General features: G+C 38.5%; 1 protein-coding gene across 1 annotated transcript in view; it reads left to right on the plus strand.

Annotated features, from left to right (window-relative positions):
• The window catches only part of CTNNAL1 (catenin alpha like 1), a 57,715-nt gene that overhangs the window by 21,165 nt on the left and 17,703 nt on the right, over nt 1-18,847 (plus strand). The window contains exons 2-8 of the mRNA XM_064431012.1: nt 21-210; nt 6,090-6,277; nt 11,030-11,149; nt 13,335-13,424; nt 13,740-13,910; nt 14,914-15,114; nt 16,979-17,065. Coding sequence (XP_064287082.1) covers nt 21-210; nt 6,090-6,277; nt 11,030-11,149; nt 13,335-13,424; nt 13,740-13,910; nt 14,914-15,114; nt 16,979-17,065 — 1,047 coding nt within the window. The remainder of the gene's footprint in view (nt 1-20; nt 211-6,089; nt 6,278-11,029; nt 11,150-13,334; nt 13,425-13,739; nt 13,911-14,913; nt 15,115-16,978; nt 17,066-18,847) is intronic.

Below are 18,847 nucleotides of genomic sequence, written 5' to 3' on the forward strand. Positions count from 1 at the left end.
ATAATTATTCTTGTTTGCAGATAACTACTCTTATTAATCATAAGGATAAACCAAAGCGTTCAGACAAGACTCTGCAAGCAATCCAGCGGGTGGGCCAAGCCGTGAACCTGGCGGTCGGCAGATTTGTTACTGTGGGTGAAGCCATAGCCAACGAAAACCATGAGCTGAAGGAGGAAATGAGTGTTGCTTGCATCGAGGCAAGGAGAGCAGGTATGTAGTTACTCATGAAATTGTACTTGTGCCATTTTTGGCACACTATTTTTAGTGTCACGCATAATGTAAGAACTTCATTATTTAATTGCTTAACCTTCCTCTGCTGGTTCATTCAAGGCCTGATCTGTTACCTGATTTTGTCACTTACTTAAATTGCTGTCATCTTACGAATAGGGAATGGAATTGTGTGTTGGCTTTGATTTTTATAGGATCATTTGCCTCAAGGAATTAACCTGACTGCTCTTTTTTTATGATGTTATTACAGACAAAGAGCAGAGTGTTGGGAATACACCTTTAGAGTTTATTGCTGCCAAGTTAAAACAGTAGAGTATTTTAAGTTGAGTGTTATGCCATTGAGGTCATTGCATTCCAAATCTCAGTGTCTGAATGAAGGTCAGTGTCAACCCATATTTCATCAGGACTCAGTAAGATGACTCACATCAGTCATCTGATGACTCCCCTCACTAGAATGAAAATCATATTGTGCTTGCCTTTTTGCTGGATTCAAGTTTTGTTGCAAACTTGCTGTGTGTGTATGAATTGAATGTGAAGTGTGGATAATTGAGTTGCCTGCTGTCACACTCCTTCCCCCAGAAGACTGTCTAGGCAAATAGAGGGTTGCATTCTCTGATGCTGTAGGAGAATGTCAGTGTTATGCTAAAAACTGCTTTCCTAGATAGTAAATACTACTCCTTGCATAGTATTTCAGTGGCCCTCAGTAAATGCATATTCTTAGATCTGCAGTGAAGGCTTCAATATGACATCTAGTAGAATGTTCCTTTTGTTGTTAGTGAGGCGAGGTTTGTTTTTGCTTTCAAATACTTCTGGGTTATGAGAAATTCTGCTTGAAGCTTTCCCAGTTTGAGCAGGTGGAAGAACCTGCAAGTGTGATAGACTTTCTCCTTGCTGTGGCTTCAGGGAGACAATCTTGAACTTCTGTTGTTTATTTGTGGGGACAAAGAAATGACTGTTCAACAACCCTTCAACACTAATGTCTTGATTACTGCAGGATGGATCAGTATTCTACTCCAAGATGTAGGTTACTTGAAACTGATAAGTTAAGTTAAAAAGGGGACTTGGGTGCCTGTTTAGTTTTTATCTTTGAAATGACCTCACAGTCCTGAGGACCTTGTCTTTGCTGTCCTAAATTGTGTACGTCTTCTTGGATCGTTGTTCTGGCCTCAGTCTTTGGGGATGCAGTTCATACTATTATTTGTGATTAAATGAAAAAAGAAGCTTAGAAATTGGGCATGGTGCTGTAAGAAATCCTCTGAAAATCTCTCAACAATGAGTCACAATGTCTAGAAACATGCTGCTGATGAATGATTGTTCTTGTGATTTGAAGGACTGTTCTGGATAAACTTTAGACTGAAAATTCCTAGTTGCTCCAGTAAACTTGGCTGCAAACAGAAATGTCCTAATTTAAAAACATTCCATTTGTTATGTGAAGCATGTGTTTTCTCTTCAGAGATCCACGTAAAATGCTGACAAGCCAAAATTGCCAAAGTTCACATCAATAATCTCAGCTGCTGGGAAAGCAGTGCAGTCTGAATCTCTGTTTCTTGACTTGCCAGTACGCTGTGGTTAAGTATTTTTTTCTCCCTATCACTGTATGCAGGAGCAGCTCAGAACCTAAAAATAGTCAGCGATACTTTATCCCAGCAAAAGACTACAGTTCTTTTGTATTGAAAGTTTTATTTCCTGTTATGCAGTAATAGCCTCAGTCTAGAGGAGTGAAGATATGGCCTGTTTACATTTCTGTCAGCCTCACGTTTACTTTGGCATGGCTCAGTTGTTCCTGGCATTTGAGATCTAACTTACGGCTTACATGGGAAATTCAGTATAGCAAACATGTTTGCTCCTGGCTATTTGTTTGATGGAGGGTTTTTGTGCCAGTAGTATCTCTGTGGATTGTTCAGTGTTGGACAAAGTAACATAGTCCTTTGAGTGGATAAATGTTGTCTGAACTCAGTTTCTGAACATGGTTACTCAAGTGCCATTTTTTATAACTTTGGTGATCCCAAGTGAGGCAAAAAAAAATTCCTGGACAATTATAGCCAAGAATATTGTCTGTATTGATGAATCCTATGTTCTGAGGGCATAGGCAGCAGAAAGCCTTTGCTCTTTAGGGCAGGGAATCTGGTAGAGCTGTTCATATTCTTTTTAGCCAATAAATTAGATTGTGTCTTAGGAAGGGAGATTTTACAAGGCATAAAAGATTTCAACACAAAAGGATTTAGAACATTAAGCATCTAAATTTCTGAGAAAAGTAGGGAGTCTTTAAATCAATTGCATATTCTGCAGAGGCTTTGAAGGATGACAGATGTTGTATCTGTTTCTTGAGAAGGGTATAATCAGTGATTTGAAGTGTTTCAGACTTGTTATGACTATTTCCTTGTAATAAACCTTGTAATTTGATTGACTCAAAATAGAATCCTAAAACACAGCAGAGGGTCATGTAGCAGATTTGGGGTAACATTATCCTTGCACTGTGTCAATGTTTACAGCGACAGTATAGTAGTGGAATGTGACTTACAGAAGCACATTTTAGATGCCCATCTGCCCATTTTTTTTGGTTGTCTTTTTCTCTCTAAAAACTAGGAAAGACTGGCTAATTTAAAAGAGAAAACACATGTCAGGAGTAAGTGTCATAGCTTTTCCAGTATTCTCTGCCAGTTGACTACATATCCTTAAAGGATGACGTGGAATAAAATAAAAGCAATAAATAGCTCTCTCCTATTGTTGCTTTGGTTTTAGTACAAAGGGCTAAATTAAGAAGGCTGAAAAATGGATATTTAATGCATAAATGGAATCACAGAATAACTGAGGTTGTAAGGATTATTTTAACTCCCAAGAATGGAGATCATGCAATTTCTTTTACGCTACTCATTTCTTACTTCTTTCTTCTGCGCTTTTGTGAGGGTGTTTGACCACCGTTGGTGTGGCAAAAATATTTTCTTCCATCTTGTTCCAACACCATACCTGGGATCAGTCTGTCTGTGTCTCTCCATGCCTGCCCCCTAGGGGGATAGATGTAGAGCACAGAAAACTCTGCCACTGACCTTCTCTTTTTGGGGGAGAATAAACTTCCCCCCTTCAAGCTCTCTCCTTATGTCACTCACTCCACTGTGTCAGCTGAGGTGTTGAGGAGCCCAGAAGTGGACATGGTACTCCAGATTCTGCCTCTCAAGTGCCAAAAGGAAGGGAAGAATCATTTCTGCAGCTTTCCATATGCAACTGGCCATTACTGCTGACTCCTCTTCAACTCTTTGTTGGTCCCCCTTGTCTTTCCCCATGAAAATTCCTTGCTGACAACTGATCTCAGCATGTTGGGCTGAGTGGTGTTACCCTGGTCCAGATGTGGTATTTACTGCCTTTGTTGGACTTCACAGATTTTCTATCAGATAATTTTTTTTCAGCCTGTTCCTCTGTCTAGCATCCCTGCCCTCCACAGTATCAGACACTCACCCACTCTGGTATTGTTCACACACTTGCTGAGCATGCTGAATAATCATCCAGGGAATAGTTTTGATGACTCCTGTCAGTCCCAGAGGTACCACTGGAAGTTGGCTGCCCAGTGAATTTTGTACCTGTTACCAGCATCCCCACGCCAAATAGTTATGTTAATTTTCTACCCACCTTTTTGTTCACTTAATCCATATCCCTAGATGAAATTATAAGGTAACTGTAGGAGATCATGTCAGGGGCCATGGTGAAGCTGAGATGCACAGCATTTTCTTTGACATGGATGTGACAGTTGTCTTTCTATCATTGGAAATATCACCCAATTGTCATAATCTCTCAGTCATGATAGCATGCTCAGATGTGTTTTGTGGACTGGTTCACCCAGCTGGGTATAGCTTCCCTAGCTCCATCTCTTCACCCTAACAGGTCTTGTTCCTCATAGCTTACTCCCAGGGCTTAATTCCTGTTCCTGTAGTTGCAGATCTATAGGCAGAGAAGGAAGCCTTTGTTCTGTCACCAGAAGTCTTGAGTTTCTATGGCTGTTTGAAGCTTTTGACAGGCAGATGTTGCAGGTGTTTCAGTGTTCTCTGATAACTCTTTGTATGACTAGCTGCTTCACCTATGACTTGATTCATCCTCAAGAAGGTGAATCCCATAGCATTAAGAAATGGGGTAATCATGTGCATCCTTTCTTGGCTGCTAAAAGAACTTTGCATCTATTTTAATTGTTCTCTGTGTGATTCTACAGTATTTTGTGTTCTTGCAGATATTGTGAGGTCCCTGAAATAGGTTAATCTGCTGACAAAGGTGAAAAAGCAGACTGTTGTGTAGTGAAATGAATTGGACTGTGGAGAAGGCAGTGGCCAGTGTGTTTTACTGTCAAATGATCTCCTTACCTAACTGGAGACTTCTCCTACAGCTCCACTGGAAGTGCCTCTGGCTGCCCCTCACTCTTTGAGCTGCAGCTGTACTTTCATGAGTCCTCCTGGTTCTATCCATTTCCAGGGCCTTCACTCTGGAACTCACTGTCCCAGAATGTACCATAGTACAGTATATTTGGGTGACTCTCTGATTATTTGGAACATGCCTTTTGTGACCTGGCCTGGTCCCAGCAAATGTACTGGAAGTTCCTTTCCATAATGCAATACTATTTAGGCAGCTTAAGAACCCAAGGGATTACAATTATCAGAGGAGAAAAGCACTATGAAATGTGGAGCTCTGTGGTTTGAAGGACTGTCAGGCCTTCCTTGTTCTACAGTGTGTGGTATTTCTGGAGTGCTAGAATAATGCAGATTCTTCAAATGGGAGCACTGGCTTTATCAGGCTTTTGGAGTATTTTGCCTGCTTAGGTGAATTACCTTCATTGAAGTTTTGAAGATGAGTCATAGAGAATTTGATCAAATCTCTTAAATTTTATCTTTAAGGATGGATCTATAGGTCAGCTGTAGGTTGATCATCTTGTCTTGCATGCTAACAAAGATCCTGTCTCAGAGCTTGCCTGAGCTCTGTCTCCATGCAGCCCTTCTCTTATTACAGATTGCTCTGTCTTTCCTGTATGGCATTACTATCTAGGGTACTCCAGAAGATTCAATTGGATATGGTCTGTGTTTCTTTCTCAGATAAGGAAAACCATTAGCAGCAGTGGATGTAGAGTTTTACCTGCATAAAAAAATAAAAGTGGTCAATTAAGCCTTTTTAACTATCTAATTAACTAAATCCGAGTCGAATAAAAAGATGGTGATGAACCAAAAATCGGTGCTTCCTTGCCTTTTTTTTTTCTCTCCTGTCTCTGACAGGAGAGAAAAGGGGGGCCCTGTTTAGTGGCCCCCCCCTTGAATGTAAAGTGCAGTAGTCTCACTGTAATGCTTCAGTCCTCCAAGCTGTAAAGTTACTGTTTGGCATCTATTATTCATGCCTGGAGACTTCTACAGGAATATGAAATCTATAAACTATGGAAATACTAATTGAAATTTGGAAAGTGGAGGGGAGTTTATAGTTCTTTCTTCCTTGCTGCATCCTGCTCTTTCAGTGGATTGACGCTGGAAGTGTGGATACTGCTGTGACTTTGGCTATTAAAATCAGAAAAATACCTCCCATTAATGTTTTCTCCCTCCACACTCCGTAATTCTGCCCATCACTCCCTGCTCAAATAGCTGTAGATGACTGTAAGGAAATTAATGAATGTTACAGATGGAAGAAGAATAAGGTAGTAGTGAATAGTAATCCACATTTAAATATGGAGAGGGTGCCACCAGCAGTCAGTCAAAGGAAGTAAAGTGAAATAAAGAAGAGTTGTACATAGCTCTGAAATTTTCTTATCCCTCAAAGGTAAGACTTAACAATGTTTGATATCCCAGTATCTTTCTTCTAAATATGGAAAGTCACTTTTTTTTTTTTTTTTTACCTTCTAGGTGAAACAATTGCACAGCTTACAGATGTGGCAAGCTTGGATCATCCAGAATCTGATAGCCACATAACAATCTTTACGGACAAAACGGGTGTGGTGAAAGCTGCAAGGTTGTTGCTTTCTTCTGTCACAAAGGTGTTGGTGTTAGCAGACAGAATTGTTATTAAGCAAATTATAACTTCCAGGAATAAGGTATTGTAGCTTCTTTTCTGTTCTGTTTAATTGATACCTGTAGTCAGTGCAAATGAGTAGTGATAAATGTGATATTGTCATAGTCTCTCTGGAGGAATTATAAAGAGATAAAAATGAACATCTTACATGTACTTGTTTACTTAGAGGTAACTGAAAGGGGGTGGCTCTAAGCCAGTAGGATTAAAATAACATTTTCAGTGATTCTGCATTTTATGTCATCCACATTGCTTTATTCAGTTATGTTGGAGAAGATGCTGTGTTACTGCTTATTTAACTTTAAATTTGCTATGAGGTGAAAAGTGTATCTGTTGGTTAAATGGTCAATAAATCTTGTACTCGCTAATGACAGGATGTTTGTACTGTCAGGATCAAGACAAGGAGAGCATTATAGGATCTAGGCAAAAAGCTGTGAGGAATGCACATAAATGTCTGTGCCAGTGAAGTGAGGTTTACAGATTAAAATGTTTTTGTGCAGTTTAACTTAGGTCTTGAAATTTAGGATGAAACTACTTGGTTGGTTTAAATAATCTATGAAGGTCCATTTAACCTCAAATATAATCTGTTTCATGCAGTGCAGACTTCACTGTCTTGCCTGTAGCATATTCTTCCATTTTTTTCTTCACAATGTACTAAAACAAAAATAGAAAAATCCTATCTTTGAAAAATAGATCTTTGACCTGATAAGGCCTGGGGGTTTCCATTAATTTTGAGCTTGTAATCCAGAGCAGTGCCCCTCTTTCCACTTTTGACTCCTTATGCTGTCTCTATTCCTTTGTCCCGGTTTACTTTCCAGACCCACTGGACTCTATTTTGCAGCACCTACATCCAAGGCACTTAGTTCAGTCCAGGATTCAAAACCAGTGAAATTGTCTGCTTTTCTCTGGCTTTAGACTTGGCAGCACTGACCTGCTGTCTTTGTGCTCATTTCTTCTCCCAGCAGTTGATTCAGTTGGCAGTAATGTTACCAATATCAGTTTGCTGAAGTTCCTTGCAGCGCTGGTCATTTTTTGCACAGAAGACCAGAATGGTGCATTTAATACCTTTTGCTGCTTTTCTGTTGTCATCTGTAATTAATTAGTAATCCTAATTAATTTACCTTGCAAGAAGTGTTTGGTTTAGACTATGGAGCAACTGTGCATATGCACATATCATGAAAGGATAAGGAGGGATATATCCTTTCAGGAGCAGGCTAGGTTTCTGATAATTTTAAATATATATGAAAATATTGTCATATATACACCAATATGAATATAGTAAGCATAAGTGCAGCATTTAATTTTGAAAGCATTTCAAGCAATCTTATAGACCAGAGTAAGTGTATCTGACTCTGACTGCCATAGGCACAGAATTGTAAAATATCCTGAGTTGAAGGCACCCAAGTCCAACTCCTGGCCCTGCACACGACACCCCAAGAGTAACACCATGTGCCCAAGAGCACTGTACAAATGCTTCTTGTCAGGCTTGGTGCTGTGACCACTTCCCTGGAGATCCTTCACCCTCTGGGTGAAGAGCCTTTTCCTGGTATCCAGTCTAAAAACTCCCCATATAAAACTTCAGGCCATTCCTTCAGGTCCTGTCACAGAAGAGATCAGTGCCTGCTGCTCCTCTTCCCCTCACAAGAAAGTTGTAACTGCAATGAGGTCTCCCCTCAATCTCCTCTTCTCCTGAACAGACCAAGTGACCTCAGCCACTCCTCATACAGCTTCCCCTCAAGGCCCTTCACCATCTTTGTAGCCTTCCTCTGGACACTCTCTGATGGCTTAATATCCTTACATTTTGGCACCCAAAACTGCCCCCAGCACTCAAGGTGAGGCTGCCCCAGTGCAGAGCAGAGTGGGACAGTCCCCTCCCATACCCAGCTGTCAGTGCTGTGCCTGGTGCCCCCCAGGACACAGCTAGTCTTTGTGGTTTCCTGGGTTTTATTGCATTCTCCTTTCTGTGCATAGTGCATATCTGGGAAAGTCTGCTTTTGTCTGTGGTACCAGTAGACCAGATTAAACAAATCTCCAGGACCAGATTAAACAAATGATGGTGTCTTATACAGGTCTAATATTTATACATACCCTAATTTTCATTGTAAATACACTCCTGAAAAGTGTGTAGAGATGCTGCTATGAAGAGACATTGCTATGATGGATAGCAAAGAGGTTCTTGCTGTCGAAGACTTTGTGGTATAGGGATGATACAGGCAGGGTTTTAAGAAGTGCACGCAACTACTCTGAGACAGTGTAATATAATATGGCAAAGAGGATGGAAAGGTAGGAAGAGGATCATCAGTGCTGCCAACTGGAGAAGATTCTGGCTTCTTGAAATGCATCACTGTTCCAGAAGATCTCAGCTCCATTTTTATCTTAGAGACTGAATGCCCTTTTTTATCTTAGAGACTGAGAATGTTAAACTTCTGTTGCCTTATTTTTTTTGCCTATTTCTGAACACCTTTTTCCATTGTCATCATCTTCCTCATGTGATTAAAGAGTTGGTCAAGGGCAAAGGATAGAAAAACAGATGCGTGGTTGGATGTCCAATCCCTCAGACAAATGAAGTGATTGAGATCTTACAGAATAGTGATCTGTTCTGGAATCCAGCACCTGGCTGATGATCCCCAGTGATCCTGTTCCTGCTTTCACATTCTCTGCACCATATATGCTGTCCTTCTGTTCTTGGTTTGCATACATTTTCTTCCATACCTGCCCACATCTTTCCTACCTCACAAAATCAGTTTTATCGTCCATCAGACTTAGTCACTGCATCGGTGAGCTTAAGGTTTTGCTCCAGTCACTGTCACCAGTCAGGTTAGGAGAGCCAGAACAATAAGCAGGGAAGTGACAGGTAGTGGGGGAGTTGCTGCATTGTTCATTTTGGATCAAAATATGGATGTGCCCTGAAGTGATGTCAGCTACGACTGCTGTTTGCAAGGTGACATTCATCCTGCAGCAGTAGCTGTGCAATGCCTAGTGCTAATTTAGATATTAATAAGAGCTTAAAGCCTTGGGTTTTTTAAAGTTTTTTTTTTTTAACATTTAATTAAAATATGTGTGTCTTCATTGCTATCTGCATGTTTCTTGTTGAAAAAGCTTTAAAACGAAAAATTATGAAGACACCACAGGTATTTTGCATTGTATCAGCATCTTGAATAAGCTCTGGACAAATTTAGAGCTGTCTATACATTGCTTGGATTGTCAGCTCTCCCTGGGATGTCTAGAATTATTTAATGTAATGGAAATGCATGTGCTTTCACTGTGATTTTTATTTGACAAGGAACTTGTCATGAGAGAAACACAGAAAAATGTAACAGAGTTGTTTGCAGCCAAGATCAGACTCATACAGTACTACATTTGATTAAACCTAGAATGGTTGAGCATCATTAATATTTCTTTATCTATTCTTAGAAGAGAAAGTTGTACCTTAGCTTGTATGTTTCCCTTTTTTATCCACATTTACTTTTCTACATCCTCACTTCCCCAGTCCTGTGGTTCTGTCCTGCTTCCACTCTCATACTTCTCTTTTCACATCTTTATGCATCTTTCTTCCAAGTCCTTCATACTCCAGCCTTTCTCATACATCAACAGCCCAATCAGGAAAACTCCTTCTTTCTTCAGCCTTTATGGAACTGGTTGCCCAACATAATATACTCAGACAGATTGCTGCAGTCTAATATTGCCTGATAAAGCTGTGAATTCCACAGCAGTCACAGTGGGACATTTGCTTTACTCAGGTTGCAGCTGAGATTGAGTGGCTGCTCTGCCACAAACAAATGGGTGCTTCTAGGAGAGTTTGCCAGGGTTGCAGGGAAGGGGGATTTTGTCATAATCAGGTGAGCACACTGTTTTTGTAGTTGTGGGGAGATACTTCTGGCATAGAAAAGGAAAAATCGTTTGAAGTTTCTCCCTTTCAAGTATAGTCTGTTAAATTTTCATGTGGTGTTTTATCTCCAGTCTGAAAGACAATACAGAACTGCTTTGAGTGTTTTCCCTTCTGAAGACATTTAGTGGATTTGAAAAATCACTTTGAGATTAGCAAGTATATGTCTAACCTCAAAAATGCAGTTGTTAATTTCTGTTGTAATCCATAATGCAGTGACTTCACAGGATACCTTCAGTAATCAGTAATTTATAAGCTCTATGATAGTCTTTGCTGAATGTTTTAAAAAAATGGTGATTTTACATGCTTTTACGTATCTTGAGTAAGAACTTGGTACAACTTGGGTTTATTTAGTTCTTTGTTTTAATAATAGAAGTCTCCAGAGTTAGAGTAGGGTGTTAGTGTGTATTCACTTATTTTTAACCTTTTCATTTCAGTTTTGTTGAATTCTGTTGCTTTTTTTTAATATACAGAGCCACCAAAACACGTCTGTGCAACTGTGATTTTAGACTTTAAAAATTAGGCATCTGAAATGGAGAGTTACAACACAGGGGTATAATCTGCACTTGTTACTGTCATATTAAATTTAAAACCACATTTTTTCCTGAACCTGGAAGCTGTATCCATCAACACTGTTATTCATCATATTGTGAGGAGCAAGGAAAAATGTTTTGTGAGGGCTGGCAACAAATGACTCACTTTGAATGAAGCATGACAATTGACTTACATTTGATTTCTGGCTGTTGAGTTATTAATGCTTAAATAGTGACAAAATATATACATTTTAAACTACACACCTTAGGAGTGTCTGTAAATAAAAGTACTCCTAGTTCAGTTATAATGTTTTTGTTCAACATCTTGATAATCTACTTATTTTCCCTTATCTTGCAGGTTCTTGCAACAATGGAACAACTAGAAAAAGTCAGTAGTTTTCAGGAGTTTGTACAGATATTCAGCCAGTTTGGAAATGAAATGGTGGAGTTTGCCCATTTAACTGGAGATCGGCAAAATGTAAGTATTAGTAAAAGGTTGTAAGAGATGTTGCACAGTATCATCTCCATCTTATTATCGGGGACATATGGGTTCTTCTGGGATGATAAAAGAAAACAGAACAATTGCTGGTGTCCTGTCTGTGGATCCTGGCCTCTCCTTGCTCCACCCAAAACACATCTTCTGATTTTAAAGCTCAGCCTGAGAAATATGGCTGCATTGTTTGCCCTGCATATCTCCAGAAGCCTGGGTGTGTGTTATTTTCATTGTCTTTTGGCTTCAGTCACTTTCTTTTGGCTCTAACTTTTCTGGCTCGTTACTCTGGTAGAAAGTTTATCTGTTGTTATTTGACAGAAATATTTGATGTTTGCATGTAGTGAAAGGACTTCATTATCTTAAACTCCAAGGGGATTCTAATAAAGCATCTGCTTGGCTTGTGGCTTGTTAGACTTTGTTTTTTTTATTATTGTTATTCTGAAATATTTTTCTAGGTTTAGGTTGAAACCTTCTTATGTTAGGGCAATGAATTTTAGTTCTCAGAGGCAGCTCCTCTTTCAAAGCCTTTCATTCATACTGGAAGCCTTTTTCCCCCACTACTTCCATGTAAATTTAAGGGTTTGCTGAGGTTTAAGACTTCTGCGGTGAGCTCTAGTTGCTTTCTCTTGATAATCCAATCCTCTGTTCAGAACTAAACTAGGGTTTGGTATAAATACACAGAGTCCCTAATATTCAGCAAAATTCAGAGTTCTGCTTGTATAAGCAAATTGGCCAATATCATGTGTTTCCTTTTACTGTTGATGTGTGCATGCTTGGTGTCAAAGAACCATTACTGGGAAAGCTACTTAAAATTAAAGGAAATAATTGCTTAGACATGAACTCTTTTTTTTTTCTTTTTTTCTGAAGCATTTTTTCCCTGAAGCAGTTGTTTCTTTGAAAGGGAAATATGCATTATTAGGAAGTGGTAGTCACTTTTCAACTATGTTGAATTTTCAGTGTTAAGTGGTCTTCTGCTCTCCCCTCCTTGCCTACTTGACTCTTTTGGCAAGAGTGCTGCATTACTACTTCTTCACTAGTGTCAGGACTTTCTTGATGTGCTCAGTTTACAGTGTGTAGACTGCTATGTGGCATTACTGGTTTTATGGCAAGGAAGCATTCCCTCACAGTATTTTTAAGTGTGCCATAAATTCTTGAGTGCCATCAGATTTATCAGAGCGTAATGTCAAAATTTCAGAAATCAACTGTTTTCTTGTTTGGTTGTTTTGGTGGTTTGGTTTTTAATGTGATTTTGATCTTAAAGATTTTCTGTAGTTGCTAAATACAGACATTATAAAAATGTCAAAACAGACTGCTGCTGTGATTTATCTGGGTGTTTTTTTTAATCTAGGGTTTATTAGGATTAATTACATCCTGTAAAGCTCCAGCTGGTCCTATTCAGTTGCCTGTTTGACACTCAGCTAGCATTCAGCTGTCTTTGTGAGCAGTGAGAAGATTGTAGTTGTGGCTTTCTAAGTTCTTGCCCTTAGACCCTCTTGCATGTTGAGGGATTCATGTCTTGCCGTCTTCCCCCACATCCTGGTTTGGAGTCTAAATTCTTCTGTTTTGATGAACTTTGCTGGGGGTATAGTTCAGTTTTGCAGGTGTATCCATCTTTCCCTGGAAAGTTCTTGATAAGTTTCTGTACTCAGAGCAGAGATATACCAAGCTATTGCTTTTTCAGCCTGTTAAGACTTTTTTTATTACTAGTATGTAGCAAATATAACACTCAAGTAGAGAAAAGATTTAGTTTACATTTCCTCCACTACAGTATAATGAAAAGCAGGTGTTCTCTGTTTCTGTCTTACCCTCCCCTCCATTTCAGAAAATACTTCTTGTCAGCTATTCTTTTCACCTCATTTTTCTGTTTTATGAATAATGCCTTATGATAAAGGTATCAAAATTAGCAACAGTTTACATAACATGCTCTATCTTGGAGATCTTCCTTCTTTGAAATCTGAGTTGAATAGAGCCAAGAATAAATGCATAAATTGAAGTCTGTCTGAAAAGTAAGTTCTAGATCATTACTTAGGCTGAAAATAGCAGTTGTCAGAAATTAGAAAGCTTTCTCACAACCCATTCACCTGCAAGAGTTCTTTTTCCAGTCTCACAAGTTAATATTTTAGATAGTGTGTAATATTTGGGTCTTTTTTCTTTTTCTTTTGGTGTTTAGGATTTGAAGGACGAGAAGAAAAAGGCTAGAATGGCAGCATCTAGGGCTGTTCTTGAGAAGTGCACTATGATGCTGCTGACTGCTTCAAAGGTGAGTGAGTTTGTGCACCCTTACACAACTTGGCTAAATCACAAAGTGTGGCATCTGCCAGGAGAGCTGGCTGCTCTCCTCTCTCAGCCCCACTTTAGATTTCATGCTGAAGAAGGATATAAGTGTACAGAATGAGGAAAGAAAATCTTTATATTCTGAGTAATGGTGTGAATTCGACTTAACAGCAGTTCAACAGAAAGAATTCACCATATTCTAAACACATTTTTTAGACTTGCCTTAGCAGGAAGCATTCATTTCAATATACTGCATGTGTACTCTTTCATAATTCAAAGTTACTCTCCTTTCTTTAAAAAGACTTGTCTGAGGCATCCAGACTGTGAGTCTGCTCGTATTAACAAAGATGGAGTTTTTCATCGGATGAGACTAGCTTTGGAACAGGTGATCGAAATTGTGACTGACTCCAGACCAAATGGAGAGAATGAAATGGCCCCTATCAGCATATATTCTGGCATCAAAGAATTCAAGGTACGAGTAGAAATAATACTGTTTTCTACAGCCAATAAAGTACTTCGTAGCTAGACTTTTGGGGGGAAAAAAAATGGTGTTAGATTTGAGATCGTGGAGCTGCATCTCTTCAGAGGTGTTGACTTAAATAACTGTCCCAAAATGTTAAAGAATCTGTCAAGAGGTGACTGTAATTTAATTGTCATTGCCAAAATACGCCCCTCCTTCTGAATCAGTATGCATTCAGAACTCTAATATTTTGTTGAGGTGATGCATTGACATTGAATAAACTGAAGTATCAGGAACTGATCAGACCTTCATTAAAATAGTTGTTGTTTGAGAATTCTTGCTTTTTAAGTGTTAATGTTTTTAAAACTGCACCTTAAAATATTAATACAAACATTTAAAAGAGCAAATTCAAAAGAAATGTTCTGAATTGAAATTGTATCCTATAGCTCAATGGACTTTTTTCCTCATAAAGGCTTTTCTAAATTTCATACTCTATTAAGAACAGTTAATGAGCAACCATGGCTTACTGCTTTTGGCCTGTCACTTTGATTCAATTTATTTGTTTATCTGTTTCCCCTCTTTGAATTTCCACTGAAATTTTTTGAGAGTGCCCCAAAGTACTCAATTTAATACATACACATTTTTAGAAAACTACTCAAAATGGATTACATGGATGTGGAAGGATCAAACAAAATTGGAACATATATTTAATTTCTGAAAGTTCCTGAAGTTAGAAACTTTTTATTGACAGCAGTAGAACAATGATGCATTTGCTGTTATTCCTGATAAGGTGCTAGTAAACTGTTGATTGTATTATCACTTTTAAGAAACATCCCAAACCCCAAACTGCAGGTCTGGACACAAGCAAATTGTTGGATTACTTTGAAAATAAGGGAGTAATTTAAAAAAAGCATTGAGGAGAAAAATAAAATGTAAAATGATAGGTCTGCTTTCTGCATTTGTGTCACAACTAAATCACATAAATTCTCAAGGAAATTATGTGCTTCTTTTTCAGAACAAGGTTGAAGGTCTCCGTGAGAATCTTTATTTTCTCTCAAAAGAGACCCTTTCAACAATGCTGGAAGTTATCCTGGAACATACAGAAGACTTCACAGACTCTGCCTATACCAGTCATGAGCACAGAGAGCACATTTTGGAGCTGTCTAAACAAGCTAAAATGGAACTAGAGCAGCTGGTTTCAGTGTGGATGCAAGCTGTAAGAGCTTTTTAGCAAAGTAAATCTTTTCATCTCTACTTTGAAAAGAAATTTTGAATGCAGTCTTTCTTCTGGTCTAGGAAGAAAGAACTGGGTGTATTCCTCACAGTGAGAGCTGATCAAGGAAGCCACAGTTCGTTCTGTGCTTTTGCAGCTTCCATATGTTCTGCCTTCCCCCTATCCCAGTGTTATTGCTTCATTGATTCTTTGATGGCTAAATTAGGCTACTGATGGCAGTAGACTAATTTTAATGAAGATGTGAGTGGAAACAAGGCAGTGAACATAAGTATCACTGCACAGTCTTAAACAGTGAAGTCTTTTGGTGGCGTAGTTCAGAGATTTCAATTGTCTTGATCCCATAGCTGTTTTCTTTCTTGTCTTCAATGGAAACAGTTAAACTATTGGTAAGGAAAACATTGTAAAAAATTGCCTAGGTTTTCAATATTATGGAGAGAGAAGAGAAACAATAAGGCTATTTTCGTTTGTCCTTTTTTACATTATTTAAACAGTGAAGAAAAGAATCATGTTTAGAAAAAGCTTTTAGAAAAGAATCATGTTAAGCCTGCCTCTAGCGTTTGTCTTAATTGTTCCTTGAAAATGATAGAAGACACATGCTAAAGGGGAAGCGAAAGCAGAGATGGAAAATGCAGCTTCTGGTTTTGATGCTGACTTGCTTTTCAGTCTTGCTCCTGGGGTTATGTATAGCACAAAGTCTTATCAACACTCTGAAATATGGTATGTATGGTATATGTGTCCTGGTATAGGATATTTATTTAACTGAGTGTATTTCTTACGCAAAAGCATTTTTGTTCCCTTTTTTCTCTTTGAATCAGGTACTGCCATCAGGTGTTTTTAATGCAGTAGTGTAGTTTGAAGGGCATATAAATCTTACTGGTAATACAGAATATTGTTATGAGAAACAAGACATACATAGACTATCAATTGCATAGACTCCCTTTAACTATAGGAGCTAAACCTGTGTTTAGCTTGGTGTTGGTGGTTAGCCCTGGTAGGCAGCTGTGCAAACACTGCTCAGCAATAACTAACACCGTGTTGTCAGCTCTGCCTTTATCACAAATCCGAAGCAGCAGCAAGTCAGATTTATAAAGAAAGTTAATTGTATCCCAGCCAAAACCAGAATACGTGGTTATTTCTAAGCTCTATTACTGGTGGAAAATAATCAGCTCTAAATAATTTACAGGCTACATTTCAAGAGATAGAAATGAGAGCCTGGTACAAGATTATGCATATATATGGTCTGTGAAAATACTTGGACATGCACATGTATGCTTATGCATTAAGAATTTCCATTAATAAATAACCCAGCCTAGTTGTGACTAAAGACACAGTAGCAGGTAAAATAATAACAGCTCACTGAGGTAGATATTTGGTTTCAGCTCAACAGTTTCATTGCAAGGTGAATGTTCTGAAGAACCAATCTTATAATTCAATATAAAATATGTGGTATAACATTTTTAGGTACCACTTTATTTTAAAAGGGTGTTTATAGTAAAAAACCCTGCCTTAAATGCTTGTTTTACTTTAGGATGGTCAGGTAGAAGATTTCTGGCAGATGTCAAGGAAACCCTTTTCCAGAAAAATCTCACTGAGGTTTAGAAATTAATTCCTGTTGAACAGTAGCAGTCAATGAGATTGCATAAAAATTGGTTTTAGATTTTATTTGGTGATAAATGTTTCTATAAAATAATTTTTTTTGGGTAGAATATACTGCACAAGTGAGAGCATTTCATCTAGAAAGAAAAGGTTGCCTTCTAAAGCTTCTTGAGCTAATGACATGATGTGAAGGTGGGGTTTGCAGGGGTTTTTGTGTAATGTCTTGTTGTTTTCTTTCTTTTGTTTGAAGCAAAATCAAAAGACAAAGGATCTCATGGAAGACCTGGAAGTAGCCATTTTAAAAACGTGCCAGTGCATGAATGAACTTAAAAGAGAGGTAAGTGCAGCTTAAGCAAGATAAGGTGAATAAAAGTTTGAATTTCTTACTTTTCATACATGAGGTTGTAAAATGGGATCCTGTACCCAAGAAGACTGTTGCCTGCTAATAGACAAGAGTAACCAAATCAGAATTGCATCATGGAGCTAGCTACATCATCTTTGTCCTTACTGATTAGTTGGCTGCATAAGCTCATTGCTGACCCAAAAAAGAAGTGTTTGGGAGCAAGTGCTATGTATGTAATCATTATTTTAAATGTAAAGGCAAACTCCCCTTGGGGATGCATACATCACTGTTTGTAAATACATTTTCTTCTAGTGTGTGCCTAAATTAATAAATTACATTTGCAGTTTATTTGTATTAACCTTTCCTATTGATTTCCTTAGCAGAAATATGTTATCACAGTACTCAGGGCCTTTTTTTCTCAGCAGTTGTCAGCTGTGTATGTGTCTGTAGTAAATCATTATTCTTTTCCTAAGTGCAAGTATGCTGAGGTCAGCTTGCATACACACATGGAATAGCTGCCTCATCTGGTACCTGGGATGGACTGCACTTGCTGCTCAGGGTCTTCATCCTTCCTGGAAAGGATAGCATTGCTGCCTTGTCTGTTCCACAGAATTGAAGCAAATACAGATCTGATTTCTGGCAGCTTCCTAAATATTTTCACATGATTCAGTTATCTTTTCAACTGCTTCAAATTGCTGTTCTTTTAAACAGATGGAGAAATGAAGATTAAGAACAGTGAGTTTCAACACAGAGCAGTGCAAAGATGTTAGAGAAGTGTGGTGGACTTGCTTAGGCTGAGCTGTCAGCTGCTATAACGGGAAAATCTCAGCTCCTGAAAAAATCATGCTCCCCTTTTTTACCATAGGCAGAATGAGAAATTTTGTCTTCTGGACTATAGTTCCTGCAGCTGTTCAGAAGATTTGAACAGTGCTTCCAGTCTGTTTCAGTTCAGTTGCACTTCTGCTGTCAGGCAGAGTGTTGGGCTCCAGAAAGTGGAGGATGTGTAATTTTTGTACTTTGATGTGCTGGTTTGTAATTTGGTCACCATTATGGAGGAAATTGGTAGCAGAGCTTTTCCAAAGTGACTTTCACTTTGGGATGTATGTACTTCACAGTGCTATGAGATTATCCTTTTTAAAAAACAGTGTTCCCAGGTGCTGAATGAGGTGGAAGAGTTCCCAGTCAAATTAGAATGTGACTATTTAATTGCATAGATCATAAAGCCACAGGTGGCTGGAATACGTTGTGTGAAAGAAAGGATTCATGCTCTTAGAAGTCAGTTCAGAGAATTATGTTGTTTTTGTTGTTCTCTGTGTAGTGATTGAATTGATCCCAGAGTGGCCATGCTTCTATACATGGCTGGAGGCTGTCCTGTGGGTCTGACTTGGGGTGCCACAGTGTATCAGTCAGGATTTCTACTGGTTAAATTAAAATACTGTGACTCTAATTAAAATGTTTTTGAGAGCCTGAGTGGCTGAGAACAAAAGACAGCCTTGTTCAAGTAGTTAACTCTCTGTCTTTTTATGGAAGAAACAGAAGTTGTATTCCTTTCTTGAGATGATTTTACCATTAATGATCAGAGACAGCATTACGTAGAAGTATATTTCTATTTTGGATCAGGATGAAAAGAATCTCTAATGAAAAGGTGATCTCTATGTAGTCTACATATAAATGAGAATTGCCAGTTCCTATTCCAACGTTACAAGCCTTTCAGATATACTTTCTTCAGAGCTGACTCCATTTCTGGGATTAGTGATTTGTGCTAATTTTTAATGC

This window comes from Passer domesticus, chromosome 1 (genome assembly GCF_036417665.1).
Source record: "Passer domesticus isolate bPasDom1 chromosome 1, bPasDom1.hap1, whole genome shotgun sequence".
Classification (NCBI taxonomy): Eukaryota; Metazoa; Chordata; class Aves; order Passeriformes; family Passeridae; genus Passer; species Passer domesticus.